At 30.9% G+C, this 16956-nt stretch overlaps 1 protein-coding gene across 6 annotated transcripts in view; it reads left to right on the top strand.

Moving 5' to 3' along the window:
* The window catches only part of LOC111702914 (bicaudal D-related protein homolog), a 34844-nt gene extending 20294 nt beyond the window's left edge, over positions 1 to 14550 (top strand). For 4 of the 6 annotated variants that reach the window (XM_023474719.1, XM_023474717.1, XM_023474716.1 and 1 more), the window contains 11 exons: positions 2285 to 2371; positions 2816 to 2877; positions 2992 to 3067; positions 3508 to 3591; positions 4645 to 4770; positions 5064 to 5171; positions 7431 to 7555; positions 8913 to 9291; positions 11827 to 12003; positions 12108 to 12403; positions 13713 to 14550. In XM_023474719.1, coding sequence (XP_023330487.1) covers positions 2285 to 2371; positions 2816 to 2877; positions 2992 to 3067; positions 3508 to 3591; positions 4645 to 4770; positions 5064 to 5171; positions 7431 to 7555; positions 8913 to 9291; positions 11827 to 12003; positions 12108 to 12403; positions 13713 to 13929 — 1737 coding nt within the window. In that variant the 3' untranslated portion in view covers positions 13930 to 14550. Of the gene's footprint in view, positions 1 to 2284; positions 2372 to 2815; positions 2878 to 2991; positions 3068 to 3507; positions 3592 to 4644; positions 4771 to 5063; positions 5172 to 7430; positions 7556 to 8912; positions 9292 to 9577; positions 9628 to 9995; positions 10538 to 11826; positions 12004 to 12107; positions 12404 to 13712 lie in introns of those variants that run through there. The other 2 variants (XM_023474720.1, XM_023474721.1) reach the window with 2 other exon arrangements.
* The last annotated feature ends 2406 nt before the right edge of the window (positions 14551 to 16956 follow it).

Here is a 16956-nt window from a genome sequence, read left to right as displayed (position 1 = left end):
CCCCCCAATCCTCACCATTAATTCTTTACGGAATAATAGGAAAATATAAAGTTTCCATAGAAATATTTTTATAACTCGATGACTAGCAAAATCTTTGCTAGGAGCTAACAATACATACAATAAACAATAAACAATAAACATCGTTATAAGTTTTTAAAAAATTAAAATATGAAAACTAAAATTCTACTGTACAGTTTAGCTTTAATGCAAAATTACATAGTAAAAAACCTAAATTGGTTTTTTTAGTTTTCCGAGGAAAAATTCATGATTTGATGTAAATCATTCAGATAATTATGATTTAAGATTAAATACTTTTTTTTAAAAAGTACTGTTTTAAAAATGAATTTTAAAATTGCAAATGTTATTGCATAATGTTGTAGACCATAAATCCAATTTGAAACCTTTCTCCAAGAGATGTCGTCTTTTCAAAAAAAATCCCTACTTCATCCGAGAGAAACCCAAACCAAATACCTCCGACAACAGATACAAGAATCATTCAAAAGTGAACACATTTAAATATAGTACAAGCTTAAAATCCGTGATTTTTACAAAATTATTACACTGAACATAATGTTTCATGCCTCATGACGATCCTCAGTAGTCGAAATTCTTTGAACAACTAAAATTTCAAGATTTTTGCATCACATATTGCGTATTTTTTTAATGTTTCAAACATTTCTTTGAAATAATTGTCCTTTTAAAAAAATATTGCACTTAAATGCAATATTAACAAATTATAGATATATATAAAAAAAAACATGATCACATTTTTATACTAAATCGATGATAATAGATATTATGCCGACATGTGTTTATTAATTCATAATGTATAAATTGCATCTCTCCTTGGTTGGATGATATTAGGATGCTTACTTGTCGATTTATATTAATATTATTCAATGAACACAAATGGAATTTTTATTGTACTATATATATCACTACATAATAAATATATAGCGTCTTTTAAAAAGTGTGTTTAAGCTTTTTGGCCCAATAAACATCGTTTTGTTGATCTAAAAAATGTTTCAATTTGGTAAAATACCCATAAATTGACAGATTAATGACAGATTTTGTTCTAAAATGCAGTTTTAACCTTCAAAATGTACTTAAAATGCACTCGGTCCCTTAATTTTTCTTAGATTTTCGGAAAAGTTCATAATTTCTTTTTAAGTCATTTCATTTTAAAAATCCACAATTCCATCACTAAAAATGTGAAAATTATTTCATTCTGTTGTATAAAACTTAAAATTGATTTTTCCTTCCAAAAGCGTTGTAAAAGAGACAGAGCACAATATCGAAGGTTAAAACGGCATTTAAGAGTAAAATGTTTCATCGTTTTATATCCATAAAACAAAACATTCATTATACGTTGCCTATAGCCGGCCAAACGGCTGAACCGAATGGGCTGAAATTTTGTCTGGACACTCATGGATGGCCTGTTATAGGCTTAAATCTATTTTTATTTCTTCAATTTTTTTAATATTCAAAAAATCAAATTTTTTTCACGGGAAACCTAGGGCCCTTCAGCTAGTATCTCATATTATAAATACATGAACTTGCTCACTGTGCAATGAAGCGTGTAACGGAAATTGGGGGTTTGTGAACGAATACTAAGTAACTGGAATCAAACCATATATCCCTTTATTATTAACCTTAACAAACATTAATCATTATATTCTCCAGTTCCCTTGTTTAGTAATCTTCGTTGTCTTTGTATCTGTCTCTTCGTGTTCTGAGATAACATTGTATGATGTATATAAACAGGAAACTTGAGAAATCTAAACTGAAATCTTTAGAATGGTGGATATCCTCTCTTTTTCTTAATTTCGAGACTAACCGGCCTAATCTTGTAATATTCGACCAATCAGAGTTGCGTATATAAAGCCGATAAATTTAAAATTTTACGTGCTATTTAAGATTAATACAGAAACGGGAGAGACTCTCCTATTTTTAAAACCCTGTTTTTGTTTTGGATACTCAGATTAAGTAATCGGGATTAAGGATATCTCACGCTAAAGTTTTCAGCTCTGATGTGTTTAAACTTCGGTAGATTTATAGTACGTTTAGGCCGCCATTATAAAAGTAATTGAGTCTTTGTAACAAACTCTGGTTTTCTAATCCCTATATCTTTTCAACCCAGTGCTGTAGACCTTAGATATTTGAAACTATGAAATATGTTAGATTAAAAAATCCAAGTTTGAAATATCAAAGGTTAACACCAACCGGTTGCAGAGATATAAGGATTAGAAAATTTGAGTTTGTGGCAAATCTTTATATATTTTAGTACCTAACTAAGCAGACTACTGCTCTGAGAGAGGTGAATGAAAGTAGGATTAGGGTCTATGAACAGATGGAGATATCTCTACAAGAGGTAACCAAAATTTTATCAGTCTTTCTTTTGCAATGTAAAATTGTGACAGTTTAAAATAATGACCTTGATTTGCTTAGAATTCAAATTCAGGGTTTACGACCCCAGGGAGGTCAAGTTATTTAATGCTCCTTAGGACAGTTATGCAAAGTAACCACCGGCTCTGCGGAGTTTTCAGGAAAACATTCGCGCATTTTAATCTCAAAAGACTATAAAATTGTGCACAACTACTTTTTCGGGAAATTAAAAATTTGCTTAACCGCTGGTTCTCTCGACCAATTTTGTCTACACAATTGATCTTGGGAACCCTTAGTAAAGTAAAATTCCCTTAACTTAAAATAACTTCTAAAAAAGGCAAATTGTCTTAACATTTACGAATTGGAAAGTGGGATTTTTCATTTTGTCACTTTTTTCCAATCTTAAATAATAAAAATTTGAATTGTTTAGGCTGAGAATATAAACTCAAAATTACTTGAAGAATCATCCAGTGATAAATCCAGAATTAAGAGGTATGTGCAATTTTTTATGTATATGAAAGGTCGTAAAAATAAACAACTTTTACTTAATTTATCTGCATGCAGGTAGATACAATTTTAAAGATAATCTTTCTTCAACTATTTTAGTTTGTCTGGTTTAGTAGAACACTTGGAGCAAAAATGCGAAGAACTGCAATGTCTCATACAATTTAATAAAAAACAGGTGTATTTTTGTGTTTTCGCTTACGGTGATAATTTTTATCTTAAATATAAAAGAGACCCAGGAGCGTTAGAGGATTTTAAACTTCACTGATAAGGTGCCAAGGGATTGTACAGGATTACCGACAGAGCATGAGAATTTAGAGACGACTGTACGGAATTCATACTACAAGTTTCCTTATGTTCATGGTTCCCTGCAATTTAAAACTTTTTTCTCTTTTTTTCATCATTTAATAAGCCATTAAAAGATAGAAAACTTTATTTCACCATGGGATCGTCATATTTTAAGAGTTTTAGGTCGTCTTTACAGTATAATATTTTTTAGGTAACCCTGTAGAAAACAATCAAAGTTATATATTGGCGGGCACGGGAAACGCCGGGTATATTAGTGTTTCAGAAATTAAAAACATGTTCACTTTAAATTGACATTTATCTAATTGAAAGGTTGAGGTTCAAGAGCTTCAAAGAAGAAAACAAGGAAGAAATGGTTCTGGAATAGATGGGACGAGAAGATCGTCTGTGGTCCAGGTAGGAGAGTTTTAGGAGTCTGTCTTCAAAGTATTGTCGAAATATTGTAATGCAACATAAGATGCAATGTCATTTTTCAAAATTTATATGTGCAACGAATTGTTCATTGTTGAACCTTTCAACGTCTTAATATGATTCGTCATTTCCCATTAATATGTCTAACATACAAAAGTTATATGTTGAGGGATAGGGAAGAATCATTTCTACCTTCTGGCCTGACCCTGTGGTAAAATAAATAAAGCATGCCAAGCACAATATAAACGATACAGTATATCTATAGAGTGTCAAAAAAGGGGAATAATTGCGTCCCGATTGATATTAAATTTAAATCGGATCCTCAAAAACAAGAATTTTTTTGATATCTAAGTAAAATATCTAATTTATTTAGCCCATATCTAGGCTTGAATGATTTAAAAACTTAAAAACTCTTCTTTTTAATTCTGATTGATCAACAGAAACGCTCGTAATTGTTGAACTTTTGATTTGAACCGTTTTACTGAAATTCGAGCACTCTTTGAGTACAGATTTTTGAGATATTTATATTTTTTGTTCTCAATGTTTATCGTTGGACCAAACAACGTCTAACTAAGCCTCTCAGCTAATGATGACCATTTTGTTTAAATTTTGTTTAGACCTCATTAAATCAGAAATTTTATACTTATTTCGAAAATGTTCCTAATTTTGAGATTTAAATGAATATATGTATTGAGCCTCGTCCGCGTTTTTTTATATAAATTTAATTTTGCACTTGTAATTGTACACTTGGTATAAAAAAAAATGCACACTGGTTGAAGGAAAAATTCAAGAAACAATTTTGTCCTGTTTCTTTGCTTGAAATATGTTACTAATGCAGGATCGAAGCTTTTAAGAAAATTCACAAAAAAAAAAAATTTCGGCCTATTCTGTTATCTAATTTTTAACAGTCATACTTTAAGAAATGTACTAATTCTGAAATGTCCTAAAAATACCTATCCAATTTATGGCTGAGTTAAAAATTACTTTATACATAAAAAGTGAAAACACTTTGAATCCCCTGATGATAATATTGTGGAGGATGATTGCAGAAGACCAGAGCACGAGGTCACTGCAGAGGACGGTTTGAGTAAACTAGAAAATGAGGATATTATTGAGGTTGAGTGGAGAAGACTAGATATTACAGACGCAGTTTCACCGGAGCTGGTAGCACTTTATTTCGTATTTATTGAAATTGGAAATCTAAAAAATTTGTTTGAGGCTTGCGGGTAGAAAACGATATTGACAGTTTTAGAAAATAAAAAATAAAATCTATGGAAAGTATAATGCATGCATATTTCACGTTAAATATGATTTGCAATATTAAGTTGCATAAAAAGGCTTTAAAAGTTTAAACTTACTCTTTAAATCCCCAAGACCTTGCACGTTTATTCATAATTATAAGACACTCGTTTGATGTTTAATTGATGCAACCGCTTTTGTTGATGACACTGATTTAGGAGGAAAGGAAGTTGGAGCTAGAGGTGATAGAATTGAATACAGAGGTTGAGCAACTCACTGCACTAAAAAAACAAGACGACTCTAGGATAGTTGAGCTTGAAGAACAGGTATTTTCTGAGACTAAAATGAAATTAAAAGATTGTGTTTCAATTTAAACCAAAACCATTGAATGAGAAAAATAAACTACAAATTGTTTATCTTATTTGTTCTAAACTGAATGGAATGCTTCACCTATTTAGATAAAATAATCAGACATTATTTTTAAACATGTCGTTTAAATGGCAAAAACTTGTATTTTCCAGCTTTGATTCGAAAAACAACATACACTATGAAAACTATCGTCAAAATAATTTAACTTTATTTTTAACTTTTCTGTGGTCAATCTTCACATTTTTAATGTCTTAGCACTTTATTTGGAAATATCGTAGTCAAATATCGTATTAGGTAAATTTTCTGGTACACGTAAAACATTATCTAAAAATGCAAACATAATGTATTTTATTTAATATCAATCATAAACAATGAAATTCCAAGGATAAGGATATTTTCACAGAATCAAGCATTTCTGTAGGCTCAGCGTTGGCCTAATTCCAAAAACAAAAGACAATCTCTTAAAGTAATTCATACAAAAACTAAGAATTCTCGTCTGAAGCTCAAATTTCACAATCCCTATATTTTATACAGTCTGCTGTTGTAAATATAATAATAAATATGGTATTTAAGACTATGAATTTTGCTTGATGAGAAAGTTATTTTTTTTTAAATACACCATCACCCGCAAAGCTTGTTCCTTTCCCCAAAAATTGATAAATTTGAATGTTGAAAATTATGCTTCAAACTATAAATAAATTGCTTGACGTACGATTAAATCCGCCCATCCAAACAATAGTAAGAGATTTAAAGTAAATTTGGATGTTGAAATTAAACACGTCTAATCTATATATACTTTTCAATTGGCTGTCTGTTTGTTTGTTTGTGACCAATAAACGTCAAAACGGCTGTACCAATCAGGCCCTATTTTTTTCTGGGACCTCACGGGTGTTGGGTCATTTTATAGAAACAAATTTCATAGATGAACATTGCATAGATAACAAAATCATAGATAGGAAATTTCATTGATAGGACATTTCTATGATAGGACATTTCATAGACAGAGAAGAATTTTCATAGTTAAATAATTTCAAAGGCACAAAAGCAATTTTTTCAGGGACAGTATTTAAGGTTTTGGTTATGTCAGTATTGCGTCACATTTTTAGAAAATTTGATAAGTTTGACTAACAAGAAATCTACAGTATAATATGTCATCAGTTTAAAACAAAAATATGAATAATATGTGAAGTAAAAATCAGAGAGATCGTAGAAAGAATAGGAATCACAGGATAAGATTTATTAGATAAGAAATTACTTGGAAGAAAAAAAATGTATCTATGAAAAATATTCTTTGTCTATGAAATGTCTTATGTATGATTTGTCCTGTCTATGAAGTGTCCTGTCTTTTATAAAAGTCTTCTATTAATTCCTGTCTATGAAATGTCCTCTCTATGAAATGTCTTTCTATGAAATGACCCAACACCCTTACATGACTCCAGGAAAGGTTTATGGATGCACAGAATAAAAATGGTCTACGAAAATCTTTGATTTTCTTAAAATTTTGACAATTCACGAAAAAAATGTAAATCCTCAAAACTTGTATTGTTTTATCTAGAGAAAATGCTGAAGAATAATTGAGCAACATGTTGTCAAAGTTGAAATAGAAGATGGGCGCAATTAAAATCTTACATGTTTTTATCTTAACTCCTATTAATGAAAAACTATTTGGAAAAACAAAAATATCTAGACTTTCTTACATGTAAACAGATAAATTTGCTTTTCTACTACTTGTGCAAAAAATATAAACTAGAGAAGCCGCGAGATCACAAAGTCGTACTCGTAATGTTGGATAAATATGTTTACAGTGTTTATAAACGAGTTTTAACCCTTTCTGTTTTTAATTATTATTTCCAGAAATTTCAAAATTGAGAAAGATGCTTTTTAATTTTTTTTAATGTCTATATTATGTAGAAGACATATTAAGACTTTATTAATAGAGATATAATAATATAATTAGAGATACGAGGATGTATTAATACTTTATTAATACATCCTCGTATCTCTCGATAACTAACGTCACACACTATAAATAGAATTTTATGAATGAATGAAGAAAAATATATAAAACTTTTCTTAGAAACAATATATCAGCTTATTTTTAAGCTTTCTATGAACTTTAGCTTACCTGTTAGGCTGTTTGATCAAGGGATGGAGACCCAGATTCTAATTCTACTCTTCTTTTTTTTCTGTTATTGATAAGTTCCTTATGTTTCTAGATCTTAAGCCTTGTGGTTGAGAAGAAAAGGCTGATTTCGGAGGCTGGACCAGAAGGAAGAGGAAGAGGAGGAGAAGGGAGAATATTTAGTGAGGAGTATTCAGTCCTGGCAAACACACACAACAGGTTAACTAGGGTGTAGTTGTGGTTATTTTATGATAATTGTTTCAATTCCTTTTGTGAAAGCTTAGGTTCAGTTTGTATATTATAAATTTAAAAATTACGTCACCTTAAAACTAAAAAGAAAACGAACAGATACGCTATATAATTATACATATCCATATATACATATATACTTAATGTTTTGAAATTCATAAACATATATTGGTGTGCATGTGTGAGGATGTATAAGTCAAGGATGTAATGCAAGGAAAGTTATTTCAGAAGTGTACGCATCTTGTGTACTGCAGTTTACTGTCTCTGGACGGTAATGTAAACAAAAGACGTTTGTTAAAGCCTGACATGGGATCCATCTTTTTTATTAAAAAATCAATGAAATATTCTGGTCATAGGAAACTATTATGTGAATTATCAAAATTATCAAATTTAATGTTTTTAACCTCCTCGGATAGTAAACGAACACTAATGCATCTATTCTTGTTTACAAATTCCGCCCAAAGAAGACTGGTTTTGATATGTACACAGAGTATACACGACCGCAATTAACTTTCCTTGCATTACACCCTAGGTATAAGTTATGTATATATAAGTAACCGTTTAAACATCCGTTTTTCTTTCCTATCAAATAAAAAATAAAAGCCATGGAGAACGGAAAACCGCAATAACAATGATGGGAAAGAGGCATTAATTTGGCAATAAACCTTTTAATCGAATAGAATTTTGATTACGGGCAACCTTACAAACTGAAGACTGGTGAGCAACAAACAACGCCGGGTAGTTCAGTATCTTTATCATATTTTTAAGAGTTAGATAAAACTTGTCAATATATATAATCATAAATCATAAAACCATAAGCTTTTCATTATCTTTTAAAACGATTGATAAATACTAACTAACATAAAAGAACCAATTGTTTATGTCAAACAGAGACGTTTTCTTTGGAGAAAATATAAATATGTATTATGCATACGAGTTTTATAAAGTAACTAGACTTTTAGGGCTCATCTTCTATTTCAACTTTTAATTGTGGCTTTATCTCTGAACATCTTCTCTTTGTACAGTATAAAACAAAAACAAAAAAGTTTGCGGATTTCATAATATTTTTTTGCGCATTTTCAAAATTTTTCAAAAATAAAAAACAGACAAGCCAAATTTATATATAAAAATAATATAAAAATAATATAAAAACAATATAAAAATAATATAAAAAGTTTTTAAAAAATCGGCTGAATATTTTGTTCAGGTATTGGAAAGAGAATGGAACATTTTTTGATAAATTCTTAAAAATTCTCAAGATAAAATCAATAGTCCACGAACAGAATATTAAACGTACCGATCAGACCATTAAAGAAAATATTTTCAGAAGGAATCTTTCTATCTGTCTCTGCTCCGAATTACTACAGGCTGATTGTGTGAAGCAAATGAGTAAATCCAACATCAAGGATCAACCTGAAGATCAAGAATGCCATGTTAATGTAAAAATTTCTAAACAGCTTGGTTCAGCTGTCAGCTTTAAAGACAATGATAACCCAGTCAATGAAAACAAAGAAGAGGTTCCAATAGAAAAAATTGAGAATTCTTCAGGAGATAATCATACATCTTTCGAGGAAGAGACTGATGAACCTTACATTAATGCAACTAATGATCAAGATCAAGTAGTACATGGTGTTTTGACAGCGGAAGAAAAGTCTGGAATGCTGATTGAAAGTGCTGAAACAGCTGTGAGTAAATTGGATATAAAGGTAGGTTGTTGTGTTTTGAAAAAGTTTATAAGTAGTGAATGTAATGTTTGATCTATTTTACCTAAGTTTTTCACATTTTCTTTGCATGCTGTTTTGTTACATTTTAAGCTTTATTTATGCAATAAAGCAAGTTTATCATCCGTTTTTTTCTTTTTAAACTTCAGAATATCAGGCTCATTGGAAATAATTCCTAAAAATTAACTTGTTTTCAATTGAAAGCATATCTTAAATTTACTTTCATCCCATTAAAAATCCATTAATGTTTTTGCATGAACATTTTGTTTAGACTGGTGTTGGTAGAGCACTGAACACAAATATATCACATTTATTGCACAGGCTAGAACACAGTTCTTAACAAAAGCGTTTACAATGGGTAGGTCATGGATGGGTTGCTAGTTTTATTTTCTTTTGTATATTTGAAAATTATTGTACAAGACACATATGACATAAATGTTATATGAATGAGCATAACACAGATCAAAATTCAAAACCATGCAATTTCCCCGAAATAGGTGTTTTTGCACAATTTTTAACTTTGCCTAATTCACTAAACCAGATTGGAAACATATTCAAGCGAACAAAATAAGATTAGATTTATTTAATTCAAATTTGACGTATTTTGCGAAAATTATTGTTTTTTGAGACCCACTGTTTTCAATAGAGATGTTGCTTTTTCTTCTAAAAGTAAGAACTGTTTTTTTTAGTTTCCAGAGTACCCGTTCCATCGGCTGGATTAATACCTTACTTTACACAGTTTCTATTTTTACTTGTTTGATTGGGTTACTTCGTACTATTTTCTTCCAACTGAGATCTTCGTTCTCCGGCAGCGAAGATAATATTAACTTGTGATGTAGGCAGCAGACTTTACCGTCATCTGTCGTCAACTAAAATTGAGCTTGTAGAAAAATATTAGATTCCGCTATTATTAACATAATAACTAAATAATTTTGAAATAACTTATTTTCAAGTTTTTTTTAGTGATAAAAACATATTGGTTTATTTCAATTTCAATTAATTTTATTAAATTCATTTGTTTATTATATTCTTATTAAAGCCATAGTTTTTAGCTAGTTTTGTATAGTTCAAAGTATTCCAAGTTCTAAACATAGACCAATAACAAAACATGTAATTTTTATTAAAAAATTAAAATATCTCAGTATTAAATGTTCATTCAATCAAAGCAAAAATTTTCAAATTTTCTAATCCCTATACTTTTGCAACCTGATGGTGTAAATCTTTGATATTTCAAATTTAGATTATTTGATCTAAGAAAAGGTCTACGACATTGGGTTGTAAAGATATAGAAATAAGAAAATCAGAGTTGGTGCAGTATAGAATCAATTCCTTTCCGCCTTTTTTAATATAATGAACATTATTGTCTTATTGTGACTTAAATGCTAAACTTAACGATTTGTAAACAAGAATTTTCTGTACCTGTTCAGATAGGAAATAATAACGTTAAAAATATACTTAAAATTGATTCTTTCTTTTGAAAAATTAAACCAAAATAAATTGAGATTTGTAAGTTAAGTTCCATTTTTATTGTTTACTTGTTTGAAATTAGTTTCAGTCCCATCAGGAAGGAGAAGAGGGTAGATTATCCCCCCCCCCCCCCCCAACAGAACCCCAATAAATAAATGTAAATTAATTGCTGAGCAATAAGCAAGCCCACCGCCACCCACCCCCCTCCCCGGAGAAACAAAGGAGTTGATGATATCATCATATTATAGAGCTTTAAAAGACCTATTATAATATTTCAATTTCAAACTATGAATTCTGTTAAATCAGAAAGGTTAGTTTATAATATGAAAGATATACAAAAAGTCAAAATTTTAAATATGAAATGTCTTTTATAGACCATCAGGTTACAAAGAAATAGAGATAGGAAAATCAATATTTGAGGCAAGTGATAAGTTTCTTTGATACAAATAAATTTCATGCACAGCACAAGGAGGGAGGGGGTGCAGAGGCGCCATGATCCCCGCAAAAATGACCTCCGATTCGGAGGTCATTTTTGCGGGGATCATGGCGCCTCTGCACCCCCTCCCTCGCACAAGGGAATGGTCACTGGTGCCTAATCTTCTGTTGGTAACAGGTCACACTTGTATGCAGATTCCATTAGCGCTTGATCCAATCAGGGTTCAGTCATGTGTTTGGTGTCTTTTCTGAAGCTGAACCAATAGAAATTGCATGGCGGTAATATCGATCTGTCTATCTATCACATCATCCAATTAGAGATGAAACTGAAGTGAGCTAGGTAAGCTGTTATAGTGCAGCATGAAACAATTAAAGATGCTGCCGGTTAGTTTACAACAATATATTCATTTTTATTCTTATACACTGTTCTGTTTTTGATGTTTAATATGTTTATTTTTCACTAGTTTAATATTTTCTCGTTTGTTTAACGGAAATTTACCATTTACTTATAAAGTCATAAAATCTTAGTCTTTAAATCTTAACTGTTTGTACCCATATAATACAAGACATTAACCACATTCACATCTTATACCTTTCTTATAAAACTCGATTTGCTAGGACACAAATGGAAGCAAACCTAACTTCCGACTCGGGTTGGAAGATGACCGAGAAACTAAAACCAGTTTGACCAGCTCGACACGTAAAGTGTGTGGCACAGATTTATTTACTGAGAAGGAGGAAGAATGTTACCATGTTGGGAGTAGTGGAGCAATACTCAAAGCTACAAGTTTACAGGTACAGAAGTGTGAAATAAGTGTTATCTATTAGTTTAGAAACATAAAATGCTAATTCTTTGATTCACTACATTACAAAAAATTAACTTATTATTTGTTATAAAGGATGAACTGAAAATGAGCGGACAGTTTGATTTAGAATCTGATACTTTATCCTCTGGCTTTTCTGATGGGTCGGAGAATAAGTTCTGCTCCAAGGAGACTCAAACGGAACCATCTCCGACTTCAGACTCTAGGACGGAGTCTACTCAGGACATCAGAACAGATCAGGACATTAGACCTGACTCAGCCCAGGATACTCTGATGAAACAAACAGATACTCTAAGTATCAGGACAGATTTTGGAGAATGTCGGGATTATTGCAGTCTTGAGTATAATCCCGAGTATAGGGCAATTTTCAGGTAAGGTATCCTTTGATCCTATCCGTTAAGCTTAATTGTTTTTAAATAACTGAATGATTATGTTTTGAATATGTTCTGAAATATCAAAGTAAACATTTCCAGGGAACAGTTTAGATTTAAAAATTACAAATTACAAAAGTTAGCGGTCTAATATTAAAGGAGAGCAACAAGAGAAATATTTTAATGTTATTAATGTAGATAAATATTTTCTTCCTTATTAAAAATTAACTTTTTGTTGTGGATTTTCCTTTTGTAAAGTCAACTTCTGAGTCTGTTATCCTAGAACCTCACCCACCCGATTTACAACTGTGGAAAACATTATAATTTCTTGCATTAGAAGAATAAAAAATAAATTTTAAATACATCGATACTCTAAATTTTTATAAAGAGGCAGTGCTTCTTCGGACATGGGTATTTTGCACCACCACTTTCCTAGGCTGTATTTTGTACCACTACTTTCCTAGACTGTATTTTGTACCACTACTTTCCTAGACTGTATTATTGCAGAAATATGTTCATGGGACAAAGAAACTTAACGTTACAATTGGGTGAAACATTCGACAAACCTTCAACAAAAAGACATTAAGAATGATTTCGTTGCTGACTGGATTTAGAAAAAAAAAATAAAAAAAGAAGTTGAGACATTTTTCAAAAGTTTCATCAATATTACATGTTTTTTATATTGAAAAGAAATTTTGTCTGCATCAACTTTAATCAACATTTGTCCGCACTTTATTCATAGTCTCAATTCTTGTTCCTCTTATCAATTTTCTGGTCGACTTGTACAGTCGAGAACAAAATGGGATAATAACGCGACATTCGCGCAATTTTATTAATAAGAATTCTTATTTTTTTCAAATACGAATGGAAGAAATATATTATGATTGTAAAATTAAGCATTTTTTGCTTTTAAAAATGTGAAATGAAGATTTTTGCACTAAATCAAAAAAAAAGTACTATTTAACACCCCTATCATACTTTTTGTTTTTATAACTTAAATGAAAAGTTGAAGTTGAAGTACAACAACAGTAGAGGAAAATAAGGATTACAAAAAAATGTTGACTAAAGAGACACCATGGCTCCTTTAAGGGCCAAGAAATGAGACTACGGACCTACTGCTGAATGCCCACTTAATGTGTGCAAATTAAAGTATTAAATTTATTTGATATTCTTCTGTCGCTTAATATTTCATATTCATAATAGTTCACCGGCTTCAGAAAATTAATTGATTATCTGAGATAGCATAGCTTACATTTATTTTAACTATCAACTGCTTGTATTCCTCAAAACAATTGTAATATTACTTTAGAGAAATGTTTCGTGTGCTTCAGGAAGCTAAAAACAACTCTCAAGTTGTTCTCAAACCAAAACCAAAACGAAGACGACCAGAAAATCCTCCAAGAAAATTTGTGGATAAGTTACCGAGACATGACGAATATCCGTCCCTTTCCGAGGAAAAGGTTTCGTCAAAAATTGAAGTTTCCAACTCATACGCACAAATATTAAGAAAAGGAATAGAAAACTAAACTGTCTAATGTACATTTAAAGTGTGCCAAATTTTATGTCTTCCAAAAGAAGAAAGATTATGAAACATTTTCTTTTAGCCATTGCTTCACCTAGAGACGGAACGTTTTCACTTTTCTGAATAACGAAATGATCGTTTCCCAGAAAATATAGAAAATTAAACTACTGTTTTTTGAAAAGAATAGTATTTAAAAATTTAAAAAACGGAGAAGTAGTTTTTATTTTAATTCGTCGTTTTGTTAAAGAAGGTGATCGTTTTTTTGACGGTCGTCAACGACTATACCTTTGTTAACGATCGCTTAAAATGTACAAATAATTATCGAATAGTTTTAAGGAAAATATCGAGATGAAAAAATCGGCTCCCCAATGCACGTCTACTCCCCATCAAACTTCACTTGCCAAACTTATCTTATTTAAAGGGAGTGTTCGCGAAAAATGAAAGGGGGTATAGGCTTAGTGCGATAAAAAAGCGCTTTTGATCGCTAATAAACACTCCCTTTAACCTTTTTTTGGTTGGAAACCCCTTATATCGATGGGCGGATTTTGTAATGTCAATTTGGTAATGTCAATTTGGTAATGTCAATTTGGCAATGCCAATTTGGTAATGACAATTTGGTAATGACAATTTGGTAATAACAATTTGGTAAGGTAAAAATTTTGATAAAAAAGTATTCATATTTGTAATTATTAATAAACAATTTATTATTTTATTTTGGGTTAGATTAGGTAAATTTCTAGGCCGAGCGCTGCAGCTAGGATGGGCTAGGGGGCCGAGCCCTGCGGCTTCTTAAATGTTGAATGATGATTTTAGCCGATTATTTTAAGCTTCTTCTTCTTAGCAATTTTCTTTAAATTTTGTCACTGTAATAGCCTGTTCTAGCCACAGCACTCGGCATTCCCAAATTGTCCTTACCAAATTGACGTTACCAAGAATTCGCCCATGAATTATGTAGTTATATGCCTAGTTGTCACTTTTTGGTTACAATATTGTCACTTTATGTAGTTCCAAATCGTCATTTTTATGTAGCAATCAAATTGTCCTTTCCAAATTGTCACTTTTTTGTAGTTACCAAATTGTGACTTTTAAATCGTTAACAAATTGTCATTACCAAATTGTCACTTTTTTTGTAGTTACCAATTTGCCATTACCAAATTGTCACTTATATGTACTTACCAAATTGTTATTACCAAATTATCGTTACCAAACTGTCACTTACCAAGTTGGCATTACCAAATTGTCATTAACTAATTGTCCTTACCAAATTGACGTTACCAAACATCCAGACCCTTAGGTCAGAAACACAATGGCTAGTTTCCTCTGGGTCAGAAGAGAAGTCACAAACATAACAAGTATTCAAAAAGTTCTCTTACCACTGTTCTTTAAAAACAAATTTAATTAGGAAAACATTTTAAAAAAGCATAGGTTCTCAGCAAAACTAACATATCGTCTTTTCGTTTAAGTTTTTTGTACATCAAAAGTTCATAATTATTAGTTGTTTGTTAAAGCTATGCCAAAACTTAACTTAACCATTACTTTTATTTTCGATAATTAAAAAAAACAGGACATTTTATGTAACACAACTATTTATCACAGACTAAACCACACTGTTACGAACTCTGTTTTGAAATTTTATGAAAACAAATCATTAATTCACTGTTAATCTTTTTGCAGTTTAATTTTGTAATTTTTAGAATTCACATATTGCAGAACGAATAAATTCAGCGAAATTCCCTTTCAAAATAAATACAGTATACACCTTAAATCGATAAAGCACTTTTTTGGAAATTTGAACAGTGCAGTTTAGCAAAAAATTACAATACCTGTATTCTGTAGGTTATATTGTTACATGTCTATAATCTAGATGTTCTCTGTGATATGGCCATTTCGATGTTAATATATCTATATTTAATTGAAATAAAACAAAATATAGAAGGATTTATAATTATGAATTTCCACTTTTCAGCACTAACCATTACAAATTAATGAAATATATTTTGTACAATTGTTTAGTAAAATCTAAATATGCATGGAAAGAAAAAAAGGAGGATCTCACTTCCTTCATTTCATTAAACCGTTATAACAGGATCAAGATTTTATTTCCTGTTCTATTCAATGTTCTTTTATCTTTCTGGATTGATTGGGATTCAGATATCCTTCAAGGGATTCAGAAATCTATCCAAGGGGTTTTTAATTCCGCTGGAAGGATTCAGAATATCTGAATCCTTCCTTTGGAATTTAAAACCTCTGGAAGGATATCTGAATCCCTCTAGTGGAAAATTAAACCCCCTGGAAAGATATCTGAGTCCCTCCTGTGGATTTTTAAACCCCCAGGAAGGATATCTAAATCCCTCCAGTGGAATTATAAATCCCCTGGATAGATATCCGAATCCCTTCAGTGGAATTTTAAACCCCCAAGAGAGATATCTGAATCCCTTCAGTGGAATTTTAAAAACCCTGGATGGACATCTAAATACCTTCAGTGGAATTATAAACCCCTATAGAAGGATATCTAAATCCCACCAATGGAATACTAAACCACCTTTGGTATTATAAATTTCCTTTGGTATCAAAATTAATTAACTTGAAACATTGTTGGGATTTTGTTCGTAAAAAAAACGATTTTTTAAATCTAAATTCAACAACAAATCAAGAGTTAATATGGTAAGCATGCTAATATTTTGATGTTTCTCAACTTCTAAAGCCAAATTACAATTTCTGAGAAATATTTTCAAAAAAGTCCTGAAACTCATCTTAATATTGAAAACAGATTAATTAACATGAACAGATATCACACTAGATGTCGTCTTTTCAAGATTTATGGGTTTTTTGTTCACAATAACCCCGAGACAGAAACCAAAAGGAGTTACGCGTATGCTCCAGAAATAGAGCCTGGTTGTAACTCCTTTGGGCTTCTGCCTCAGGGTTATTGTGAACGAAAAATCCATGAATCTTGTAAAGACGATATCTTGTATTCTTTCTGTTATTGTTAATTAATCTATGATCAGAAAAAAAACAATATCAAATCTCT

This window comes from Eurytemora carolleeae, unplaced genomic scaffold, assembly GCF_000591075.1.
Source record: "Eurytemora carolleeae unplaced genomic scaffold, Eaff_2.0 scaffold526, whole genome shotgun sequence".
Taxonomy (NCBI): Eukaryota; Metazoa; Arthropoda; class Copepoda; order Calanoida; family Temoridae; genus Eurytemora; species Eurytemora carolleeae.
The sequence above is the reverse complement of the archived record's forward strand: the minus strand, read 5'-3'. Positions and strand labels throughout refer to the sequence as shown.